The sequence below is a fragment of the Microtus pennsylvanicus genome, chromosome 11 (genome assembly GCF_037038515.1).
Source record: "Microtus pennsylvanicus isolate mMicPen1 chromosome 11, mMicPen1.hap1, whole genome shotgun sequence".
NCBI classification, from domain to species: Eukaryota; Metazoa; Chordata; class Mammalia; order Rodentia; family Cricetidae; genus Microtus; species Microtus pennsylvanicus.
In genome coordinates this window covers 19,406,380-19,431,039 of record NC_134589.1, presented here as the reverse complement: position 1 = coordinate 19,431,039, position 24,660 = coordinate 19,406,380, and the positions used below count along the sequence as shown (strand labels likewise).

Sequence of the window (24,660 nt, the reverse complement as noted above, 5' to 3'; positions counted from 1 at the left end):
CAGGGTGTTACAGAAATAAAGACCCTAGCATGTACAGCCAACTCACTGAGGGCTGCTCTGTGGAGCTGTCAGGGGCCAGGCTCCGGGAGGAGTAAAGGGAAGCTGGACCAGGAAGCCAAAGAGGGGCTCAGTCCTCAAACATTCCTTCTGTCATGCCCCCTTGACACACTGCTAGTGGCCCAAGGTGACCCTGGGATCACAGGGAGGGCCCCAAACCAGGAATGAGAAGACATGATGGCGGGTTCTGGGGAGAGGACTCTGGACATCTGTTGGGAATGGGAGTCAGCAGGAAACTATAGTATTATAGGCTGGTCCTGGAGGCGGGGCATAGGTTCTTTTTTTTTTTAAATATTTATTTATTTATTATGCATACAATATTCTGTCTCTGTGTATGTCTGCTGGCCAGAAGAGGGCACCAGACCTCATTACAGATGGTTGTGGGCCACCATGTGGTTGCTGGGAATTGAACTCAGGACCTCTGGAAGAGCAGGCAATGCTCTTAACCACTGAGCCATCTCTCCAGACCGGGGCATAGGTTCTTCAAGTTCCTAGCATCTCACAGGCCCATGGAGAAGTGCAGAGTGAGGGTAGCCCTGGCTTATAGGCTCTAAGAGCTGGAGGCAGCTCACCATCCCAGCTTGTTTGTTTTCTCTCTCTCTGTCTCTCTGTCTCTCTCTCTGTCTCTGTGTGTGTGTGTGTTGTGTGCACGTGCGTGCGTGCGTACCCACACACCAAGTATTCGTTCACTGCATAGATGTTCATGTGTGTACATATATGTGCTGAGACCAGATATCAACCTGAGGTATTTTTTTGCGATAGCGTTTCTCCCTGGGACCTAGAATTCACCAATTAGTCAGTGAGACCCAAGGATCCTCCTGATTTTCATTCCCGGACACTGGAGTTACAAGTATGCATTGTCAAACCTGGCTTTTTGTGCTTGTTTTGTGGCTAGAACTTGGAACTTCATGCTTGACAGGCAAACTCTAGCCCTCTCTTGACCCCTCTTACCAGAAAGGGGGTTTTCTTCATCACTGGTGAAGCCAAGCTGGTATGCCCAGGGAAGCCTTGAATCTGATACAAAGACCTCGGTGGGGTGAGAGGAGCTCGCCCCATAGCTGGGCTAGGGCCCAGCTCCACCCCCTCAGGCTATTCAGTGGGGTGCAGCTGCCGGGAAGTCAGGGCAGAGCCAGTCCAGCCCATTCCTCCATAAAACCCTGACATTCCAGGTGCCAGCAGATGCAGGGAAGGATGGAGCGAAGACGCATCACCTCTGCACGACGCTCCTATGCCTCCACGGAGACGGTGGTCAGGGGTCTGGGTCCCAGCCGCCACCTGGGTACCACCCCGCGCTTCTCTCTAGCTCGAATGCCTCCCCCACTCCCTGCCAGGGTGGATTTCTCCCTGGCAGGTGCTCTCAATGCTGGCTTCAAGGAGACTCGGGCCAGTGAGCGCGCGGAGATGATGGAGCTCAATGACCGCTTTGCTAGCTACATCGAGAAGGTCCGCTTCCTGGAACAGCAGAACAAAGCGCTGGCGGCTGAGCTGAACCAGCTTCGCTCCAAGGAGCCCACCAAACTGGCCGACGTCTACCAGGCAGAGCTGCGGGAGCTGCGGCTGCGGCTGGACCAGCTTACTGCCAACAGTACCCGGTTGGAGGTGGAGAGGGACAATTTGGCACAGGACCTCAGCACCCTGAGGCAGAAGTGAGGAGGGGGACAGGGGAAACGGCTAGTTGAGCAGTGAGACTGACCCGAGAAAGGTGCCTGTAAGGAAGGGTACTGATTCTGTCAAGGGCAGGGTCTCTCAGCTGCTGTATGTATTTCCCCATGCCTGGAAAGGGAGAGCTATCTTTGCTCCCTAATATGATGGAAATAGCCAGGACAAGACCAAACCTTCAGGGATCTGATTCCCAAAGGTCTGCTGCCAGGGAGCTGGGCACTCTGGGGCCCCTCCACACTGAGGAAGGCTGTGTGGGTAGCGATGGCACCTTCCACCAGCCAGCGGGTGCTCTGCCCTTGCATTCATTTGTCACTGGGAATGGTCAGCATGGAGATCTGTACCCACAAGGAGGCTCTGGTCTCTGAAATATAGGAAATGCAAGGAAGAGCAGGCTGGCCTGGGTGCAGATCCCAGATGGCGGTCTGTCACCAGCTTTTGACCGCACTCAAGTCATTCTGATCGTCATAGCTGTGAAGCAGAGGTCATGATACGATCTGTCCTAAAAGATGGTGACCAGGGGTCGAACTGTGGGGCGTGGTGCTTTGCATGGTGGACATTCGTGGGCCCCTCTGGTGCAGGAGGTGCAGCCGTGTCTGCACAGAGAGCACATGGTGGTGGGCGCGTCTGGGAGAGCATGAGCAGCTGCTCCTACTCTGATAAGGCGCCTCAGTAATGAGTTAAAGCAGAAGCCCTTATCTGCTGCTCACTCTCTCAGCCAAGGCCTCTGTCTCGGAACCCTCGGTCGTTTACTTCTCCTGCTACTCTGTGGGGTCCTGTGAGAGTGTTTTATGACAGTCACCTCCAGAGAGGTTGGGACATGGATCCGAGAGTCCTCAGGAAACCCTAAATCTGTTCCCCTATCCTAGGCTCCAAGATGAAACCAACCTGAGGCTGGAGGCTGAGAATAACCTGACTGCTTATAGACAGGTCAGAGAGATGGGAGGGATGGGCAGCGAGGGGGGAAGGTTGGACAGACGGACAACAGGAAGGTTAATGGCGGTCCACCCAGACACAATCCCTGAACTTAACCTCCACAGCAATTGCCTGCTTCCCAGAGCCCCACAAGGACAGGAAAGACAAAACTGGAGGTTGTTGTGAGGTAGACTCTGGGGTCAAAAAGGTCCTCTTCCCATCCCAGGAGGCAGATGAAGCTACCATGGCCCGTCTGGATCTGGAGAGGAAGATTGAGTCGCTGGAGGAGGAGATCCAGTTCTTGAGAAAGATCCATGAGGAGGTGAGGCCAGGTGGAAGGAGGGAGGCCCAGCAGGTAACTGTAAGTAAGAGAAAGAGAGAGAAATAATCAGAGAAACAGAGACACCAACTGTCAGGAAGAAAGAACGTGGAAGAGAAAGAGTGAAGACGAGAGGCTAAGGGAGATGCTTTCCAGTGTCTACTACCCCTGGAAAATGCATGCATCCCTCCCCCACCACCATGGTCTGAGAAGCACAAGGCCAGGTCTTTGGTTTCTCCTCATCGGCTTTGTGAGCCCTTCTTGTGGTCCCCTTCCACAACGAGGAGGGCATTGAAACCCAGAGAAGTTTTTTTTAACAAACACCCCAAAGTCACACAGCCTCTCTGGTTTCACCCTCTCCCCCACCTGTCTCCAGTAAGATGGGACCCTCATGAAAACCCCGCTGAGGACATGGTGGCACACTTCTCAGAACCTGGGAGGTAGAGGTAAGAGGCTCAAAGTGTTTAAGGCTAATTTCAGCTACACAGAAAAGTTGAGACCAGCCTGGTCTACATGAGACCTTGTCTCAAACACACACACACACACACACACACACACACACACACACACACACACACACACACCTCTGTTCTCTGACCTCAGGGCCTGGATGCAAGACATAGTCAATATTCATGCTGGGGTCCTGGCTCTGCGGCTCTGGGAGGAAGACGCCCTCAGACTTCCGTGCCATAAACATTGGGGTTTTTATTTTCACTTTTTGACAGGGTCTCCCTGTGTACCCTTGACTGGCCTAAAACATGCTATGTAGACAAATCTGGCCTCAAAACCCATAGAGATCTGCCTGCTCCAGCCTCCCACATGCTGGGGCTAAAGGTGTGTGCCAGTGAGCTTGGCGCATGCCTGTTAGGTTAGGTCATATGCTTCTTCCAGTAAAGACTGCCCTGTTTCCCTGAGCCGGTGCCATAGCTGGGCAGGCAGGAGTGTGATGCTAGGAGAGCCCCCAGCGGTAGCCTGGACCTGAGATTAGAGCCTCCATACTCTCCATACCCTTCTTCTACCCTACTAGGAAGTTCGAGAGCTCCGGGAGCAGCTGGCCCAACAGCAGGTCCACGTGGAGATGGATGTGGCCAAGCCAGACCTCACGGCAGCCCTGAGAGAGATTCGAACTCAATACGAGGCAGTGGCCACCAGTAACATGCAAGAGGCTGAGGAGTGGTATCGGTCCAAGGTACCTGTGGGCCAACCTGCCTCTTCCAGGCAGCCCTTCCTGATCCATACTGGAGAATAAGGAAAGGAAGCTTGGAAAAGCACCCATATAGGTGACCAGCCTTTCTGAGACAAGTGAGATGCCTTGCCCAGGACCACACAGGCACCGCTACTTCCCAAACTACTAATTGTTATTATGACAACTGCTTTTAACCAGCAAGATTAAAAGGCTGACTAGCTTGCAATGTCACACAGCTCCTGAGTGATACAGGGATAAAGCTGCCTATTCTAACCCATCTCATTTGAAACGCTGCCTTTTTGGCACCTCTGCCAGTCTGTGTCCTGTGCTCCTGAACATTTACTGTGTGCCGGGTACTCCCGAGCCGCAGAAACATTTGGTCAAGGTGCTGTCAGAGTTCATATAGACTGTGGGAAACAGGGAAGGTGAGGGGTTGGGTCTTGTGCTAGACAGGCAAGCCTAGAGACTCAAGAGAAGAGGAAAGGGCATCTCAGGCGGAGAACAGGCTTTGTCGGGAGGCCTGAGACACAAAGAGCAGACTGGAGATGCCGCTGACCCAGGGCACCAAGCCCGGTGTGAACTGCCTAAGCCAGTGACTGCCTGAGCAAGATGAAGGCCTGATAAATCCTTCAGTTACAGACGCTCCCAGGGCGGGGCAGGGGCGGGGCGACTCCTGAGGTCGACCCCACTTTTCTGATATTCCAGAGACCATGTGTATCACCCATCCTAGGCAGTTCCCTGGTCTGTGCACTGTGCCATTGGGAGACTCCAGTCCTCCCTTCAACTTCAGGTCCTCTCTTGGTTTAGTTTGCGGATCTCACAGACGCAGCTTCCCGCAACGCAGAGTTGCTCCGCCAGGCTAAGCACGAGGCTAATGACTATCGTCGCCAACTGCAGGCCTTGACCTGCGACCTGGAGTCTTTACGTGGCACGGTGAGCGCGGGCAGGCACCGCTGGTCGGATGTGGGCAGCGCCACCCAAGATGTTGCTGGAAGGGGACTGGGGTCGGGGGTTGGGAGGGAGGGTGATATCTGAAAAGTTGGAAGCGGCATAGAGGGCCAGGGCAGAGCCTCGAAGCCTCTTAGAATCGCCAGACTCTTGGATCAGTGGGCTCTATCCGGCAGAACGAGTCCCTGGAGAGGCAAATGCGTGAACAGGAGGAGCGCCACGCACGAGAGTCAGTGAGTTACCAGGAGGCGCTCACCCGGCTGGAGGAGGAGGGTCAAAGCCTCAAGGAGGAGATGGCCCGCCACCTACAGGAGTACCAGGATCTACTCAACGTCAAGCTAGCCCTCGACATCGAGATTGCCACCTATAGGAAATTGTTGGAGGGGGAGGAAAACCGGTGAGCTCATCACTGCCCTAGGGAACTGTTGTCTCTATGGAGTTGCAATTCCTCTTGTTCCCTTCAGTACTCCAGTTTTGTGTCCCCTCCCACCCCCAGAGTCCAGCCTAACACACAATAGCTATTCAAGAAATGTCTGAAGAATAGATACGTATTCAACCAATATTAAGTACCAGAGCTGAGGACTTGAGTTATTCCCCAAACTAAGCGGCTGACCCCCAAGACTGGCCACAAAGATGGCACTTCCCAAGGCCTGATGGGTTTGTTCTGCATCCGTGGAGCTATTGTGACCATTTTTTTTTTGCTCCTCCCATTTTCCGAGCCTCCATTCTCCTTCCTGGAGGTATTCTACGGGCAGATAATGCACAAGCTCCCTGCAGACTTTTTCAGCTCCGGGAGAGTATTGGCTTCTGGGTTGAAAGTTAGGTGGTGGAGGCTGGAGAGGTTGCTCTGTAGTTAGGGGTCAGGTTCCCGGCAGCCGCTTGATACTTGCAATGTCCTGTGGTAACACTCCAGTTCCAGGAGATCCAACACACACTTCTGCACTCATGTATGTATAGGCATGGTAGCTCATGGCCTTCATCCGAGTACTTGAGAGGAAGAAGCAGGCAGATGACTGTGAGTTTGAGGTCACTCTGGTCTATATATTGAATTCTAGGCCAACCAAAGCTGTATAGAGAGATCTTGTCTGAAAGAGCTGGGGGCAGAGAGGAGAGAGAGGAAGGGAAGGAGGGAGGGAGGAGAGAGTTAGGGGATGTCGGGAATGGAGTCAGACTGGCCTGGCAAAGGACCTTGAGAGTTTCATGCTGTCCCTGGACCAGGACCTGGGGATGTCTCAGGGTGACCTCATCATCCCTATTCCTCCTCTGTTTTTCAGCATCACTATCCCTGTACAAACTTTCTCCAACCTGCAGATCCGAGGTCAGTATGGTGGGGCCTTGTGGGAAAGGGTATTGAATTCCCACCTCCTCCCCCAGGCCTGTGGACAGCTCTTGGGAACTGGGGACAAAGGGATCTGGGTTCTCCTTGGGAGCCCTTATGACCTTCCACCACTGAGATCCTAGACAGTGCACAGAATCCTAGGGCTCATAGCTGTTCCTGTCTCACTCTGCCCTGGGCCCCCATCCCCTAGCTGTGCCCCTGCAGAACTGGTGATGTCTCCACTGATGCCAGGTCTGCTGGCCTTGAACAAGCTCTGCCCTTCTGAATGTTTTCTGTTTTGTTTTGTTTTGAACTGCTTGTCACTACAGGGGGCAAAGGCACCAAAGAAGGGGAAGGCCACAAAGTCACAAGACATCTCCAAAGGCTCACAATACAAGTTATCCCAATACAGGCTCACCAGATTGTAAATGGAGCCCCGCCAGCTCTCGGTTAGATAGATACCTGCTTTTCAGTCATGCGCTTTCCCCAGCTTGACAGGGAGTAAGCCTTCCCAAGCCTATTTCCCCAGTCCTCTCAGCCTCTTGCTCCCAGGCCTCCTCTAAAGGACTGGTACCTTTTCCCAGAAGCTTCAGTCCCCAGTCCAGGTCCTGGTTCTGTGTAATTAGGTTATACGGACAGAGCTAGCCCATGATAAAGGGGGCTTGTCCCTGGGAGCTAAAAGAGAGGCTCTGAAGCCTCTGAGCAAATGCCAGCCTCTGCCTCGCCTCTTCTCTGTCGCTAGGTGGTCCCCTTGGGTTTCGCAGAGCCTCTGGGCAGGCTCTGTGTTTGATTCATGTGTCCCCAAGGCTCTGTTGCTTCACTCGCGCTGATTCAGCCCAGAGGACTAGTTCCCTCTAGACTGCTGCTCTTGTAGTGAATAAAGTTTTATGTTCCCAGCTCTTCATTTTAAATATTAGTGAGTGTGACATGTTACATTTTTCTCTCTAAAGGGGGCTGACCAAATTGCTTTTTACTGGTATGTGGCCCTTAAATGATTCTTGGTTACAGGGGAAAATTCCATTTGGGAATATTGGCCATACATATTTCAGGATGTAGTTCAGCAATAGAAAGTTAATTATGCTGACCGATTAGAGGTAAGAGTGCCAAATGTTAGACAGTCAAAGGTCACTGGAGGCCAGACAAGTGACAGAAAAAGATAGGAATGGGGACGGGTCCCACACGCATAAATCACTTATTTGTGCAATACATTAACACACATTAGTTGCCCCCCCCCAATTTCCTAGGAGAGTAGGCACCGTGAACCCTTTTTTGTAATAGAGGAGACTGAGGTTTCTTTCTTGGCGCAGCCCTTGGTTGTCAGGAAGCCAGGTACCAGAACAGAAGGCCAAGTGGGCTACAGGACAGCAGCGGGACGTGCCCGCACGGGGGGGGGCAGCAGAGGGACGTGCCCGCACGGGGGGGCAGCAGAGGGACGTGCCCGCACGGGGGGGGCAGCAGAGGGATGTGCCCGCATGGGGGGGGCAGCAGAGGGACGTGCCCACACGGGGGGGCAGCAGAGGGACGTGCCTGCACGGGGGGGGGCAGCAGAGGGACGTGCCCGCACGGGGGAGGGGGGTGCAGCAGGATGTGCCCACACTGGGGAGCAGCTGGGAGACTCCAGTCACTTTGGATAAGTCAAGGCTCTCCCTGCCTAATTAGATAGCCCTGTAGTCATGACCCTGGGCACATGATGGGGAAGTTGGGCACAGGACAGGATGCTTAGTATCCCAAGAGCCCACGGAGGCTTCCTCTCCTCACACCTGCAGAAACCAGCTTGGATACCAAGTCCGTATCAGAGGGACACCTCAAGAGGAACATCGTGGTAAAGACAGTGGAGATGCGTGATGGCGAGGTGAGGAAAGGTTCTGGTTGGCCCCAGGAGTTCTTGAAGCTAGACTAGGAAAAGCCTGGGACTAGCTCACGGAAGGTCCTTAGCTAAGTACCGGGGACTCCCAGTGGAGCTCTGGAAGAAGGGACTGACCTTGAATGTAATTCTCCTTTCCCAGCCCTTCCTCAGGTGGTGGGTTAAGGACAACCCATGTACCAAGGCTACCTGAGGGTCCAGCTCTGACTGGGACAGTTAGGGAAAGAAAAGGCCTTCAAATTTTACTCAAAGGAATTTTCCCGAGAGGAATGGGACTAAGAGATAGGTACAGCATGCATGGGGTGGCGGTGGCGGTAGAAATAACTACTCTTATGCCATAGTGTCAGGCATGGCATTCAATGCTTTATAAGTGGCATTTCACACCCCAACTGGACCTCAGCATGATGTAATTACAATGACAGTCAAGGGAAGACAGATCCAGGACAGTTGGGGACTTGTGTCGGGATGCACAGCCTAGCACATGGTTCCAGAAGCTATGTCAGTCCCTAATTGTGCACTGTGCACCTTCCCTGTCCCCTGCAGGTCATCAAGGAGTCCAAGCAGGAACACAAGGATGTGGTGTGAGGGGTGCCCACCTGCTGGCTCCTGCCACACAGCATGAAGGGCCCAAAGCTCTTCCTCAGACAGTCCTCTTCCCTTCCATGTCGGCATTCCCCTTCCCTTTGTTCTCATGCCTGTCTGCTGCCCAAGACTCAGTCCTTACTCAGCCTGACAGATGGCATATACCCTGCGCCTCCAACTAACAGGCTACTCACCCCAAAGGGGCAGTCAGGAGGGGAGGGGCCGGCAGCTGGGTTAGAATTGGAAGGAAAGAGGAAAGTTGAGCAGAGCAGGGAGTCTTAACGAATCATTTCCTTCATCCTTGTTGTTATGGAAACTGTTGCTAGAGCTAGAAGGCTCTGGGAACTGGACTTTGAGTTTTCACAGGCTGCTGGAGGGAGACAGAAAGTCAGACAGAAAGGGGAGGTCCCAAGGCAAAGTAGCTCTAGTCAGAGACCTATGCTTCTGGAAAAGCCCTGACTGATCAAGGGGTGGGTAGGGCAGACCTGCTACCCGGAATGGCCACTAAGGCAGTCCCGAGGGTCCTCCAGAATGGTGACTCATGTCTCAACCCCACTGGGTTGCCATGCAGCTCAGCAGCCTGTGAGCATACGGAGACTTGGTTCTCAGCACTTGGGGGGGTGTCTATAGCATAAGTGGAGAGGCAAGTAGTACTGGGAGGGAGTATAGGTGGGGTGCCTGGCCCCTAAATGTGGGTGCAGAGAGCTCAAGAACTGGAAGGCTCCCCTACTCAGGCTGGAGGAGCGCCAGCGGCACGGGCGGAGATGATTCGGACATTGGAGTGGGAAGTGGCTCATTCTCCTGAAGACAGCGAGACAGGAGTGAGGGACTTCTGTCCGTTGGGCAGGGTACAGCTGTACCTCAGTAGTGAAGGTCTGTTCCTGGCTGCCTAGTCCCTACCCGCTCAGTTCTCTGCCCCGTGACTGCTGCTTCTCAACCCTGACGAAACCACAACCACCCTTTTGAGGTTCTCCATCCCATAATTACAAGCTGTTGTTCTCCAAGGCAGGGGTCCGTGTCCTTTCTTATGCGTATACGTAATACTACCTATATTTTAGGCATCATCCTATTTGACAATTTGAGAAACTAAGGCATGAGCCTACTGGACTGGCTCATACTCAAGCCGCCTGGAGGCAAGTGATGTCAGACCGCCCTTCCACACCAGAGCACCCTCTCCCGGACTGGCTGGTGGGCAGGTGATGGGAAACTGTGCCCAGAAATGGGGCTGAAAGTGTCCGCTCCACTGCCCTTTCCTCCCCTTTAAGGTCAAAAAAGGAGAGTGGGGCCCCTTCCTCCTGCCAGGACATTGTCCCCTCTCCTCCCACTCCTTGCCACTTCTACTAACCTTCAGAACAGCGCCGTCACCTTTGCTCACTAAGAAGAAATAAAGACACGTGTCACAGCCTTCCACAGAGTGGGTCTGATTTGCTCAGAAGGTGGGGTGAAGACCAATCAACTTGCTCATCCCCACAGCTAGCACTGAGACCCTGAACTTCTACTGCTGCTGCCGCCTGTCAAATCTGCCTCCTACGGAGCCCTGGTGCCATGACCTTTGCCCCAGAACCTCTTCTCATGCCCAATCCCTAGCCTGGGTGCCACCATTCAAGAAAATCCTGTGTTGGAGCTCCACTTTCTTCACCCATTTCTGGTCCCTGTCTTTACCTTCATCTTTTTCATGCCTGCTGCTCTGCTCTTCCCAGAACAACTGGAAGCAGAGGAAGACACAACTGCTCCCTCCACTTTTCTTCCTTTTTCTCCATCCCACCCCATCCAGTTCAACCAGAGCCCAGCAGTAGTCCTTAAAGGCAAACCACTTCCAATGTCAATGACACTGATGGGTGACCTGATGGGTATCGGTTCACTTCCTTGTGCAACCTGAGTGTGATGTGAGAAGACACATGTACCTGTCCACTTCCCTTCTGTCTCCAGTCTCTGACCTCTGACCTCCCTCAGGCTTCTCCACTTTCTAGATTAGACTCGGGCGCCTCCCATGAAACTGGGGGGTAAGTTGTAAATAATAGACTTGTATGTACTTCACCTTGTCACGTGTCCCAGCCCAAGGTGCCCATCCAGAAGCATCTGGTATCATTTAACAAACATATTAAAATACAACTAATTTTCACAGCTGGAGAAGGGTATGGGTTGAGAAGTTGGGACAATGGCAAAATGAGTAGCAGCAGCAACGACAAATGTGAATGGTGACAAAGACGGCCGTGATGAGCAGGTAGGCTACCAGGGTGAGTTCCACAGCAGTGCGAGTCTCAGGGTCTGAGAGCGAGGCTGGGTAGCGTCCGCGAGATGTTACTCCCAACCGGAACCCAGCGATCCTCAACCCTTGCCGCCAGCAGTAATAGATGCCCCGGTCGCTCAGCTGGGTGAAGCGGATGTGGAGATGGTTGCCATGGTCGATGAACACTCTCATGGATCTGTTGACACCTTTTAGGTACTGTGTGCGGTAGAGGGGCTGATGGTCTTTGTCCCAGGCCACAGCATGCTCTGGCCTGGCCCCGGGACAGGAGATGATGAGGCCATGGCCTAGCCTCTGCTGATGGAATTGAATGGGCACCTGAGGCAACCAGGGCCGGCTGCCCAGTTTGGACACGTAGTTGTAGATTGTTAGCACACCCTTCTGGACCTGAGTCCTCTTCTCACAGGACACGAGGCAGCTCTTGATCATCAGCTCAGGTGTGTGGTACCTGGTCTTGATGCGCAGTTTCCTTGGCACAGCCCGAGAGCCACAGGACACAACGTCGGGCAGTGTCTTCAGGTACCGAGGGGAGAGACCAGGGTTCTGCAGGTAGCAGAGTCCAAGGCGCCACTGTTCCCCATGTACCCCACAGCGGTCACAGGGGGTCCACTCCCAGAAGGTAGTGAAGACATGGAGGCTTCCGTAGTATTCATCTGGCAATGGCTCCTGGCCCTTGTCCTTAAACGTGGCTACCATTCCCTCATGACTTTGGATGTCCACATCATAGGCATAAAAATAGTCCCCCTTGCGGGTGCCACAAAAATATAGGCCTGAGTCCTCTGACTGAGCCCGGAAAACCAACAGGCTGAACATGCGGATGCTGAAGCGGACCAGCATGCTGCTGCCTGCTCGAACATGAGCTGCCTCTGTGAGCAACCGCCCGTCGAAGTCAGTAAGCACAACAGTGTGGCTGCTCCCCAGGTGCTTTTGGTAATACCAGACCACGGTCGAAACATCCTCAGGTTTGCAGTGGCAGGGAAGCTCAAAGCTCATGTCAGCCAGATAGGCAGCGTTATCAAACATCAAAAAAGCCGGGCAGGGCGTCCTCTGAAAGATGTTCTCCTTCTCCACGATTTCAAAGGCTTGGAGACTGACCCAGGCACACAAGAGCACAGTGGTGTGGGCCAGCCTCATGCTTGTAGGAGGGAGGGTCTTGAGGGGCCAGGGCAAAGCCCAGGGCACCAAAGACCTGTGGCTTTTTAGAAATCACTGCTGAGAGGAGGCCGCTACATAAAGAAAGGTTCAAACAACCAGTACAAGAAGCCAGAAAGTGCAGGGGAGAGAGCCAATGCAAGACAATTTATTCCCAGCTGATGTACAAGGTGCTATTCTAATGCACAGGACTGATCTGGTGGGGGGGGGAGTCATTCTAGAACCTAACACTCTCTCATCTTTCTAGAACACTGGCACTCATCTAAGAATGGGCTAAGAGAAACTAGAATGAGCTCTAAGCACCCTTGGCCCCACCTTCCCTGGAGAATATCCCTTCAGCAATCTGAGAGATAGGACAGAAACCCTCTGGTCATCTGGGATGCTGGCCAGACCTGAGCCAATGGACTGGGGATTTCCCAGGCTCAACCTGAGAAAGAACTAGGACTCTGGGGGAAAATTCTGCATCTCAAACGAAGGAGCCTTTGCTTATTATTGATTGGCTGTTCATTCACTGGCTTTGAGTTATAAATATTCTGGTTAAGAGTTATGATCAGTGTTTATCTTTTATCAGAGGTCAGTGAGTTTGCTTTATTTTTTCCCTCTAGGAGGGAGTTTTGTGTGGCCAGAATTTAGTTGCAAACACACCCGCTTCTCAAGGCTAGGGACGTGGCCAACTCATAAGGTAGGGAGCAAAACACTCTAAACCAGTAGGGCCCTTTGCATCCCGGGGAGCCACATAGATAAAATTACCGGTTGGAGAAGTGGGCAAGCCCACTACTTGAAAAGGAAGTAGGTACAGCTTTCTCACGATAGTTCTTTCAATACCTCTGCAGAAAACCCAAGATAACCAACACAAATGCTTTCCAAAGGGGCTGGCGGGATGGCTCAGTGGTTAAGAGAACCGGTTGGTTCGATGGATTCCAGCACTCAAATGGGAGCTTCCAACTATCTGTAACTTACAAGCATCTGTAACTACACTTCTAGAGACTCCAATACCCTCTCTGGCCTCCTCAGGCACTGGGTACACACCTGGTAGTCATACATACATGTAGGCAAAACACTCACACACATAAAATAAAACAAGTCTTTTTTTAAATAAAAAAAAATGCTTTCTGAGACCACTGGGGAATGCTGAGGGGAGCCAGTTCCATCAGTGGAGCCCATACAGCGCTCGCAGCTCCTGTAGGAGCCCCTCCTCTCCCTGCAGCCCAGCAGATGGCTCCTCCAAGCTGAGCCCCTCCTGCATGGGTCTGGGGGTGCCCATGGCCTGTAACTTCTGAAACAAGTGCTGGCAGCTCTCGCGCTCTGCCTGGCTCAGCAGGCTCAGGTTCAGGGTGAACCGCCCCGTGTTAGCCAAGCTGTGCAGGATCTCTAGTACTGCCGCCCGGTCACTTAGCCTCACATGCTCAGCCAGTGCCACCAGCAGCTCCCCAAGAAGTCCAAAGCCTACATCCATCTGGAAGAGGTGGCCCAGCTTGGGACCCCCAAGCTGAAGCAGGGCTTGGTAGCGCTCTGGTCCACCTCTTAGGTGCCGACGCCAATCACGGTAAAACTCTGCAGAGGTCGCAGGCTGGAAGGGTGATGTCTCCTGCATTACAAAGGGGAACAAGTCCGGAGCTCAGCTTGCCACTCTGCAGCTGTGATGGGGAGGGGGGTTATGAGTTTTCATCTTGGTGCTGCAACTGTTCCCTGAGCTCTGGGAAGGCTGGCCTCTGCGGCCTCATTTTCAGACGAGGGAGCTGGGGAGGGAGGAGGAAAAGAGCTGGGGAGGGAGGAGGGAGGAGGGCCCAAGGGATCCAGGCTATGATTTGAAGGTCTCCTTTGTACTGGGGTTTCCTCCTGAGAAAGGAAACATAGCTCTTGGCCTTTTAGAGTAAGTCAGAGCTTGCTGGAGAAAAGGAGGCGGGGTGGGGGGGAGTTTACTGTCAATCTCTGACAGAGAAGAAGGAATTCAAAGTAAGTGTCAAGGGTCTGTCAGGCTGGGTCCCCCTTGGATACTGCCGCAGGGTTGTTAAACCGTTTCCCACCTGTCTCAGAAGGACTGCTGCAGGACTGCTGAGCCCAGCTCATCCCAGTCCCACCATCTGATTGCTGTTCTAGGATTAGAGGGGGAAAGCCTGTTTCTGTTGGCTTCTGGGAGACATACGGAAGTGGTGTGTGTTGTAAGAAGACAGGGCCATAGCTTTAGCATGGAGAAATCCTGCTGGGCTGAAGAGGTTGGCCGGCACCTACCTGGGGTATTTCAGTGGCCACATCCTCAAAAGTCCTTTCCTTAGTAGTGTGACAGTTCCAGGGTACAAGTCCTTTTCCCCTTATCTTGTCCTTCTGGTTCAGAGGTTTCAGGTGTGATGCAAGGACAATACCTCTGGGTCAAAGATAGAGATTGACACTTCGTTTCCCTGAATGTGGAGCAGCTACTGGGCTGGGGTCACAGCAGCAACGGTGGCACAGTTAGCTAACAGCACCCAAGCACTTCAAACGGGCGACATGCTGTGCTTACACGCGATAACTCAAACAACTGTAGCAGCCATTTCTCTGTTACAGACGCAACCGAGTCTCAGCTGGTTAAGGAGTTTAGGCAAGATCGGCCAGTAGTAGAGGGTGGGGGCGGATGGGAGCTCAGAATGATCTGAATCTAGACTGTTTGTTTTTAACTTCCGTAGCCCACCATGCCCGAGGGGGCCCGATGATTATTGCGCTGCACACCAACCTGAACTCCTCGTAAGAAGGCACTCTTTGTTCAACCGCCCGTAACTTGGCAGCGTTCTCCCTTTGGTACTTCTCGTCGGCAGCAAGTGCAGCCTGCAGCTCTCTCTCCAAAGCCTTGAAGTTGATGGCATCATTCTTTTCCATGGCTCAGGCCTGGGAAGACAAGAAGAAAGCATATCAGCAGAGGTTCAGCATCAGGGTAAAGGTGATGCCTTGAGATTCTTTACCATAACGTGAAACAACCCAAAGCAACCCAGTATGTACCCTGGAGTATGAAAATCTAGTTCCCTCCTTTAGAGATCAAATGGAATTGCATGATGAAGACGTATTCAAGGCTTCTCACAGAAAACAGAACAGAAAGCTTCCAGTTTGAAGTCTCAATTTTGTTCTCTGCTTCTAACACTATGTTAGATGCTAAGGGCTAGCACAGCGGTAGAAGTCTGCCTGGCGAACACAAGACCTTGGGTTTGATGTCCAGCACCACCACAAAACAATTTGGATGTTTCAGTTGAGGAAGCATTTAGATTTTTGAACCTTTATTCTTTCACATAGGATTTCTCTATGGCAGGTTGTTGCCACAATGGACAATGGAGCACAACACACCACAAAGAGAGAGAGAGAGAAACCAGGATTCTTGAGCTCAAGGACGGAATTTCACACTTCACTAAATATTTTTATTGGAGGAAAAAAAATATTTTCACCTAAAGGAAAATCAATGACTACGCAGGGAGTCGAGGGAAAGAGGCAGAAGGGAAAAAGCTCAGTGGCTTCCATCCCCAGGGGGAAAAGAAGCTCAATGATCTACATCCCCAAGTCCCTGATCAACAGAGGGCTGCAGGCACAGGTTGCGTGGTAAGTGGGCATTAACTCCAGTCCTGCCACTGCAGTTCTGCAGCCTCCCGGTTGAGTCTCATGGGCTGATTTCACCAGAATCTACGCGTTCCAGTCTGAGCTCTGACATTCACTTGTGAGACCTCTCTCCACCTCAGAATTCTGGTGAACCGGAGCTAGATAGCGTAGTTCACTCATGATTACCTCTAGTTCAGGAAATGAGCTGGTCCGCAAGCTCCACCACCACCCACGCCGACCCCAATGAGGGGAAGCGGAATGCTAAGTGGGCTGTGTTAGCAAGTCAGCAATTGGACTCAAGTGTCTCAGATCCTGTCCAATCATTTTTTGGGGGGGGGGGGGGTTGTCTCGCTATGTAGTGCAGGTTGTTCTCTCCAAAACATCAGCGTTCATGATCTTTCCTCCAGGCTCTGCCTCGGGAGCAGCTTAGACTCCCAGCACCCGCCCACCTCCCTGACGATGTCTAAGCCTTCCCCATCATAGAATAACCAGAACAGTACTCTTTCCTGTCCCTAGACCCTCACCCAGCAGCCCCGATCTTGAACCCCTTGCTTTGGGGGAAAATCCCCGATCTGTTCGAACACCCGTGTGTCGCCCGCCCAACAGCGGTTGTCGCCTAGCAACGGCTCCACTAGTCTGCCCACGTGGCCCGCCTGAAGGCCCTCCCCTTTAGGGTGTCCCAAGGCGCCTGGTCAGATTCGTGAATCCTCCGGCCTTGTTTTTCTTGGGAGCAACTCACGCTTTGTTTTGAGGACCAACAAGTTGGTCTTTCCCGTTTCTGTCTCAGAGGCCAACATTCCTCGAAGCCGTTTTTCAGGCAAAGGGCTGTCCGCTCAGGCGAAGCGGGCCGGCGACGCGCTCGGGGTCCTTCCTGGAGCCTGGCGCCGGCGTTGTCGCGGCGTGCAGCGGAAGCGCGGGCTCAGGCGGCGGACCGGGAGCGCTCTGCTGAGCAGGAGGCGGGTGAGCTGACTCGGGAAGGTTGGGACACGAGAGAACATGAGCTTGGGAAAAGGCGATTTATATAGTATTTATCCCTTTCGCTTCACACAGGGACAGAGTGAAGCCTGGAGTGGGAAAGGGAATGAAAGTCCTCCCCCCTCCCCAACACACGCACACACCGTTTCCTCGATACCCTGCATGGTTTAAATCCCGTCCCTGGGTGGAGAGAGGTGGGGCTCTAACGACCCAGACCCCTGCCACTCCCACTTCCATTGGTGCTTCTGTCACCGCCAAGCTTCGAAATATTCGGCATCCGAGCTGGCTGTGATGGCTAATGCCTATTTTTCCCGCTCTGGCGACCGAGGCAGGAAGATTGTCGCAGGTTCAAGGCCAGCCTAGGCTAAGCATTGAGTCTGGTTCAAAAAGCTAACACAGAAAAGATTGAGCATTCCTTTGAGGATCTGCGTTGTAACGGTGAGATGCAGGTTTAGTATTTAGAGACTAGCTCTTCTTAACTAAGCATGTTATTAATTCACCCCACCCCCCAAAAAAACCCCGAGAAACTTGTTGAGGGCCTATTGAGGGTCTCTTTTGTGCCATACATTGTTTTTGTATGTTTTTTCCTCCGATTTATTATTAGCATTTATCAGTGATAAATATACACTCCCGTTCCCCAAGTACTAGTCAAGCAAAGGCTTTGTTTGCTTGGCTGGGGATATAACTCAGTGGTGGAGTGTTTAGTGTGAGGCCCAGGATTTGATCCTAAGCACCAAATTAGTATGGGGGGGAGTGCTTGGCAAGTGTGTATGGGGGAATTTTTAGAGTGACAGGTGATATTAAAGGAGAAACTGAGTTAAATGTGTTGACAAGGTATAAGTAGCCCGAGATGATGGGAATGACAAGTCCAGTGGTTCTGAGGCAGAAGTGACCCTGGCTTGTTCCCTAAACAACTTTCTGTAAAAGTTTGTGCCATCACCTGATGGGAGTCTTGGGAGAATAAAATCAACATAAATGGGATATGTGCAAATAGATAAAATGAGTAAGACAGAGAAGTGGAGAAAGTACTGGACTCTGGGGAGATTCTTCAGTAGATTGGTCAGTCATGAGTTAACTCCTGAAGGATGGATGTAAAGGAGACAGGCTGTGGTGCAGGCTTTCAGGACTTGCCAGATACTGACCGTTCTCTTCTTGAATTTTAGCATCATGGATACTGATTTGTATGATGAATTTGGGAATTATATTGGACCAGAGCTTGATTCTGATGAAGATGATGATGAACTGGGAAGAGAGACAAAAGATCTTGATGAGGTAAAACAAAACAAACATTGGTTTTTTTTTTGTTTGTTTTTCTTTTTTTGGTTTTTCGAGGCAAGGTTTTTCTGTGTCATAGCCCTAGTTGTCCTGGAACTAACTCTTTAGACCAGGCTGGTCTCAAACTCATAGAGATCCACCTACCTCTGCCTCCCGAGTGCTGGGATTAAAGGTGGGCACCACCACTGCCCAGCTGAACATTGTTTTCTTTTATCCCTCTCCGTTTTAAAACAGTGCTCCTGTAATAGCCTGCATGTATTTCTAATATTGCCTTTTTTATAACATGACTTTTATTGGGATTTTGTGTTGGCCCCTGAAAGCTTATGCAGGACTATAAGAGAGTTTCATTCATGAGATGGTCTTGGAATCCGGACTCTAGTAACAGTTCTGTGGACTCTGCTAGTTCCCTGCAGTGTCTCCTGACAGGCACGAGTGAGCTCTTTCATGACAGGCTGTCAGCTACGTCAGCGCATCTACACCTGGAACAGCCTTGTAAACTCAGATTTTAAAAGTGGCATACAAAGCTGGGCGGTCGTGGCACATAGATTTAATCCCAGCATCGGGAGGCAGAGGCAGGTGGATCTCTGAGTTCAAGGTCAGTCTGGTCTAGCAAGTTGTAGGACAGCCAGAACTCCACAGAGAAACCCTGTTCGGGGGCGGCATACAAAAGGAGGGGGCAGATTTCTATTACTCCAGGTTAGGAGTGAGAGATAGAGTTTAGAATAGTTTAAGGCTCGCAAAAGGCACTTTATATAAAAAAGCCAGGAATGTTATGTAATCCCAATACTTAGAAATGGGGCAGGAAATAAAGAGTTCAAAGTCAGCCTTAGTTTCATAACGAGTTTGAGGCAAACCTGGGCTACATGAGATCCTGTCTCTAAAATATAGCTCTAAAGAATTAGTGAGAAGATTTTTTTAAGGAGGGGTACGATTTATGTTTTTTGTCATCACAAATACCTGACGAGAACCAACCAAAGGAGGAAGGGTTTGTGGCTCCTGATTTGAAGGACTTCAGTGGCTCATGGTGGAGAACACACGGCAGCAGTTGGTTCTGTGACAGCTACTTATTCACATCTCTGGACGCTAGGAAGCAGAGAGGACAGAAGCCAGAACCAGACTGTAAGGTTCAAGGCTCCGTCTTCCTAATGTTGCACAGCAGCCTGAAACAGCACCAGGGGGCCGGTGTTCAAACAAGCAAGTGCTGGACATTTTCATCCAAATGGCAACAGGCACCGAAAGTGGCTCTAATGTTTTAGCATTGTTCAGAACATGAATAAAACGTAGATTTAAAGAAGTAGGGCCTTTAGGGAATGAATGATTTCAGTGGAAATGAGACAGGAATGGGATGAGAACAGCTAGCGTCATTGTATAAACGTATAGAACTGTCAATGAAAAACAGATTCATCCCATTTCTTGGCAGTGAATTAGTCAGCTAGCAAGGAGATGATATCCTTGGGACAGCAGAAAATGGAAACATCAGTCGCTGTGAAGGGCAATGTTGCTCAAGCTAGAAAAAATACGCTCTAGAAAAAAGAAAGTTGAAGCTAGCCAGGCGATGGTGGTGCAGATCTTAATCCCAGCATGCAGGGAGACAGCGGCAGGCAGATCTCTCCTGAGTTTGAGGCCAGTCTGGTCTACAGAGTGAGTTCCAGGACAACCAGAGATACACAGAGAAACCCTGTCTCAAAAAGCAAACAGAAAAGAAAGTTGAAGTTTCTTGTAGGTGTGGTGAAGGAAGGGTGGCTTGCATCTTCAGTGTGTTCAAGTCTGCAGGTCCAGGTGAATTGCACCCTATGAGGTGTTAGGAAAATCTTGAAGAGATAATCTGAGAGCCACGGGAATATGCTTCAGAGGGAGAGTACTTCCCTGGTGTGCATGACAAACCCTGGGTTCAGTCCCTAGCACTGCCAGATGGAGGATGGAGAGGAGAGGCCATGGAACAAAAGAAAAAAAAAAAGAGTCAAGAAATTCATCTTAAAATGGAATTGGAGTCAAGTGTGGTGGTACACACCTTTCTTCCTAGTAATTAAGAGGCAGAGATAGATGGATCTCTGTGAGTTCAAGGTCAGCCTGGTTTACATATTGAGTTCTAGGACAATCAAAGCTACACAGAAAGACCCTGTCTCAAAAAATTAAACAAAAGATGGAGGTAGGACACTACATTTTAAGATTGTTAAGTGTGAAATGTATCCGTGTAGAAGTAGTGATGGGATGATTTTGAGGGGCTCCAGGTTGAAGCAGTATCTTACAGCATAATCCAAGCTGGCCTCAAATTCATGACAGTCTTTGAGGCTCACAAGTATAAACTACAGGAAAGTAATTTTAGGGGCTGGAGAGATGGCTCAGCAGTTAGGAGCACTGGCTGTCCTTCCAGAGGACTTGGGTTCAGTTCCTAGCACACAGTGGGTAAGTCACAACCACCAAATAAATAAAAATAACCTTCTTTTGGTTTCTGAAACAATGTTTCATTGTATATCCCTAGCCTTCCTAGAATTTACTCTTTAGACCAGTCTGGCCTCAAACTCATCTGCCTGCCTCTGCCTCTTTAGTACTGGGATTAAAGGCGTGTACCACCACCACCTGGCCCCAATAAAGTAATTTTTTAAAAATAAAAAGTTTTTAATATAGATGACCATTGAATACAACCTGGGAGGCTGAAGAAATAACTCAGATTAGGAGCATTGGCTCTTCTTGCCAAGGACTCAAGTTTGCGCCCCAGCTCACACATGACAGCTCACAAACCATCTATGACTCGAGTTTCCGGGGATCCGACACCTTCTTCTGACCTCTGACAACACTTCTGCAAGGGCGGCACACGGTGCACAGACTACAGACAGACAGAATACTCAAGGGCGGCACACGGTGCACAGACTACAGACAGACAGAATACTCAAGGGCGGCACACGGTGCACAGACTACAGACAGACAGAAATCTCAAGCACATACATGTACTTATTTATTTTTAAGCTCTTAAAATTTTTATTTATTAATATTTTTGGTTTTCTGTGATAGAATTTCTCTGTGTAGCCTTGGCTGTCCTGGAACTTGCTTTGTAGTCCAGCCTGGCCTCAAACTCAAGAGATCCGCCTCCCTCTGCCTCCCGAGTGCTGGGATTAAAGGTGTGCGCCACCACCCAGCTCCAAGCACATAAATTAAAAGAAAAAATCAGATAAGGGTTTTGTAAAAATGGTGTTCTCATGCTTTGTTACTAAGTTGAGATACAGGTCAGGAATATGCTATGGAAATATATGTAGGTGTTTTTAAATGTGATACAAAGGAATGGAACCCATGACCTCAAATTTGCTAGTCACATGCTTTACTAGACATTGGAATTTACTCATGCCTTATGAACTTTTTTTTTTAATTTAGATTTATTTATTAATGTGTGAGTATTTTGCATGCATGTAGGTAAGTGTATCTCATGCATTCGTAGGGCTCACAGAGAATAGAAGGGTGCATTGGTTTCCCTGGAACTAGAGTTAAGCTGTGAGTTGCTTTGTGGATGCTGGGAACCAAACTCAAGTCCTCTGCAAGGGTGGCAAATACCATTTTTCCTTTTTAAATGATCTTATATGCGTATGTAGAGTGAACGGTCATATGTGTGCAGGTGCCCCTGTGTGCTAGTGTGGAGGCCTGGGGACAACCTCTGGTGTCATTTTCAGGAATGTTGTCCACCTCCTTTGAGACAAGTTTTCTTACTGGGAGGTTAGTCTAGACTGGCTGGCCACTTAGCCCGGGAGATCCTCCTATCTTGTCACACAAAGACCTCTCTGTTCTGTTCTTCCCAACCTTTCTGTCATTCACTTGCATGCAGGTAGAGACTGGAGCTCGTAGACTTCCACAGCACATTAAAGCTGACACATTAGATAACAGAATTCAAAATGATCCCAGCAAATGGAGTCCAGATGAAGTAACGCCCAGTGTTTCATTCAATAGTGTTTGCAGAGCTCTTTGCAAAGATTCAGGATGCAAAGAGAGTGGGTCACAGCTTTGTCTTCCGGGAATTTACTACTTCCTGGAGGAGATGAAGTACAGAAGTATTTACCATAGGAGACAGGAGGAGACAGGTGCCGGTTAGGTGATGCACATTCAGTACCATAGTAGGAGTCTGTGAGGAGGCATTCCTGACCCGGGGACCAAGAGATGCATCTAAGGAAGCAGCCTTTGATGTGGACCCAGAGAATGGGGGCACAGCTGTAGAAACAAAGGGTGACCAGAGGGTACTCAGGTTGGAAGGCGAGAACTCAGGAGGACAGAGTTCCTTTCAGGGATAAAGTGTCCAAAATTGATTGTGGAGTTGTGCAGGTGGACGAAAAACAGTGAACTGTGTGTTTAAGATGATGGGTTACAGCTCCGTAAACCTGCTAACAAATGCAAAGAAGAAAAATGGAGAGGTGGCACAGCAGTTAGGAACACCGCTTCTTCCAGAGAACCTGGTTCAATTCTCAGCACCCACTTGGCAGCTCACAACTGTCTGTAACTACAGTTCCAGGGGATCTGTACACCTCACATAGACATACATGTGGGCAAGATACGAATGCACATAAAATAAATATAAATTGTAATAAGAAAGTGAATGGTGAGGGGGCATATGAATGCTTTTCCTGAGCTCCTCGGTGTCTTTGCTGTGTAAGTCTCTGCTCTTGTTTAGTTAATTTATTAATCAGTTTTACTCCCCCACACTGCCGCCACAGTAGGCATTCTAATGATGGGTGTTTTGTTCTGTTGGTGGGAGTTGCTAAATGCGTAGTCTATACTTTGTGCATACGTTTAAACTTGAGTACATGGTGTTGTTCTTGCACCATTTCGTGCTGTGTCCCCACTTTGTGATGAGTGGAGCATTTGGGACCAGCATCTGATGATGCCGCTCCCTTCTCCCTAGTGTGCGGCACTCAGCCCAAGGCCTTGTATTTGGTATGCAAGTGTTCTACTGAGGTTTACACCAGCTATTTTTAAATACTTTCCTTTGCGGGGGTAGCGGGGAGCAGGCACTCGCTATTTAGGTAAGAGTTAGATAAGAGTGCCCTGGAATTCACTACACAGCCAAGCTGGCCTTGAACTAATGATCCCTCTTCCAGGTGCTATTATTATAGGTGTATACTGCTCTGCCAAGACAACAAGGTTTTTGTGATTTTTTTTTTTTCTTTTTAGTATGAGACAGGGTCTCACACTGTAGTTCAAGTTGGCTTAGAAGTTATTAAGTAGCCCAGGATGGGAGTGAACTCGTGATTCTTGTGCCTTGGTCTCCCAGGTTCTAGGATTATGGGGATATATGTGATTTGGCTAGTGGAGATGTGCATAGGATTTTGGGGCATGATGGACATGGTAGCACATGCCTGTAATCCTAGCAGTTGAAAAGCAGGAAGATCGGGCTGGAGAGATGGCTCAGTGGTTAAGAGCATTGCCTGCTCTTCCAAAGGTTCTGAGTTCAATTACCAGCAACCACATGATGGCTCACAACCATCTGTAATGAGATCTGGTTCCCTCTTCTGGCCCACAGGCAGGCAAACCACTGTATAGTTAATAAATAAATAAATCTTCAAAAAAAGAGAAGCAGGAAGATCACAAGCTCAAGGCCAGCTTGGACTCCAGAATGAAACCCTTTCTTAAAAAAACAAAAGAAAACTGGGTGCACTTGGAGGCAGAGACAGGCAAGGCTCCGAGTTTGAGGCCAGCCTGGTCTACAGAGTGGGTTCCAGGACAGCCAGAGAAACACAGAGAAATCCTGTCTTGGAAAAACAAAAGCTAAACCAAAACAAGCTATTTGGAGCTCTAATGCATAAGAGTTTGTAAGAAGGTTGCTCATTCTGCAGGGAAGGGTACAGTGAGAAGGGTCTGCAGGGAACCTGTCAGCCGGCACTGAACTTACTTCCTCAGCTTCCAGAGTAGCTGGGATGGCAAGCAGAGGGTTTTTGTCTGTGAGGTTTGTTTTGTTGTTGGGGAGGGCATGATCTTCAAAAATTATGTAGTTCTGACTGGCCTCAAACCCGCAGAAATCCTGTTACTTTGCCTCCCAAGTACTAGGATTAAAGGTGTGCACCATCATACCCGGAGTGAAGGTTTAAGGCACACTGACTGGGTGACCCACCAGTGAGGGAAAACTAATGGTGCAGGACAGGGAGGGAGAAGTGCTGGGTGAAGGTCTTGAGTGGTGAGGAGGGATTGAGGATGGTGTTTAGTTGACTGAAAACAAACAGTTCACCCACAAGAACAGAGCGGAAGGCATCGCGCACAGTGAGGTGGGTAGATACTGTGGTGGGTGTCTGTTTTCCTTCACACAAATCCCAAAATGTCAACCAGTTTTTTAAAAAAGATTGCAAATACCTCCAGTGATAGGCTGCCTGGTTACCTCCTGCCATCTGTATGTTCTACTTCTGCTAAAGCGGCCTGAGATTACATCAGCTCTTTCAGTAGCCAAACATATCCTCCTGATGGTGGTTCCAAAATAGCTACCAAGCAAGTCTTCTGCCGCATACGGCTGAGTGCATTAGGAATGGAACCGTGGGCTTTTCTGTAGTAACTTCAGCTCCTCTAATGTCTCCACCTGAGCATCATGCAGCAGCTCAGACAGACCTAAAGCAAAGCTAATGAGCATCCTTTCAGT

The 24,660-nt window shown here is 50.3% G+C and overlaps 4 protein-coding genes across 8 annotated transcripts in view; 2 read left to right on the top strand and 2 right to left on the bottom strand.

Annotated features, from left to right (window-relative positions):
* Window positions 1–1,147: 1,147 nt before the first annotated feature.
* Gfap (glial fibrillary acidic protein) lies at window positions 1,148–10,258 on the top strand. 2 transcript variants are annotated; one of them, XM_075990577.1, is made up of 9 exons: window positions 1,148–1,703; window positions 2,586–2,646; window positions 2,858–2,953; window positions 3,978–4,139; window positions 4,944–5,069; window positions 5,261–5,481; window positions 6,359–6,402; window positions 8,169–8,254; window positions 8,810–10,258. In XM_075990577.1, the coding sequence occupies exons 1-9, from the start codon at window positions 1,237–1,239 to the stop codon at window positions 8,849–8,851; spliced, it is 1,305 nt and encodes a 434-aa protein (XP_075846692.1). In that variant the 5' UTR covers window positions 1,148–1,236; the 3' UTR covers window positions 8,852–10,258. The 2 variants fall into 2 exon arrangements, with proteins under 2 accessions (XP_075846692.1, XP_075846691.1); XM_075990576.1 differs by lacking the exons at window positions 8,169–8,254; window positions 8,810–10,258 and adding an exon at window positions 6,732–7,310 and having other exon boundaries at window positions 1,223–1,703.
* A 603-nt stretch (window positions 10,259–10,861) lies between these two features.
* On the bottom strand, window positions 10,862–12,362 carry Fam187a (family with sequence similarity 187 member A). Its single transcript, XM_075990578.1, has one exon. It carries the CDS (start codon window positions 12,228–12,230, stop codon window positions 10,968–10,970), a length of 1,263 nt encoding a protein of 420 aa, XP_075846693.1. The 5' UTR covers window positions 12,231–12,362; the 3' UTR covers window positions 10,862–10,967.
* Window positions 12,363–12,371: 9 nt separating this feature from the next.
* Window positions 12,372–16,632, bottom strand: Dnaaf19 (dynein axonemal assembly factor 19). 3 transcript variants are annotated; one of them, XM_075990581.1, is made up of 4 exons: window positions 15,993–16,417; window positions 14,959–15,110; window positions 14,481–14,613; window positions 12,372–13,836 (listed from the first exon to the last, which is right to left on the bottom strand). In XM_075990581.1, exons 2-4 carry the CDS (start codon window positions 15,099–15,101, stop codon window positions 13,399–13,401), a joined length of 714 nt encoding a protein of 237 aa, XP_075846696.1. In that variant the 5' UTR covers window positions 15,102–15,110; window positions 15,993–16,417; the 3' UTR covers window positions 12,372–13,398. The 3 variants fall into 3 exon arrangements, with proteins under 3 accessions (XP_075846696.1, XP_075846694.1, XP_075846695.1); XM_075990579.1 differs by having other exon boundaries at window positions 12,377–13,836; window positions 16,331–16,415; XM_075990580.1 differs by lacking the exon at window positions 15,993–16,417 and adding an exon at window positions 16,546–16,632 and having other exon boundaries at window positions 13,263–13,836.
* Window positions 16,633–16,642: 10 nt separating this feature from the next.
* Eftud2 (elongation factor Tu GTP binding domain containing 2) overlaps window positions 16,643–24,660 on the top strand; it is a 41,813-nt gene continuing 33,795 nt past the window's right edge. The window contains exons 1-2 of one of the 2 annotated variants that reach the window (XM_075990574.1): window positions 16,643–16,766; window positions 17,945–18,053. In XM_075990574.1, the coding sequence (XP_075846689.1) occupies window positions 17,949–18,053 (105 nt within the window). In that variant the 5' untranslated portion in view covers window positions 16,643–16,766; window positions 17,945–17,948. Of the gene's footprint in view, window positions 16,767–17,944; window positions 18,055–24,660 lie in introns of both variants that reach the window. The other variant, XM_075990575.1, reaches the window with a different exon arrangement.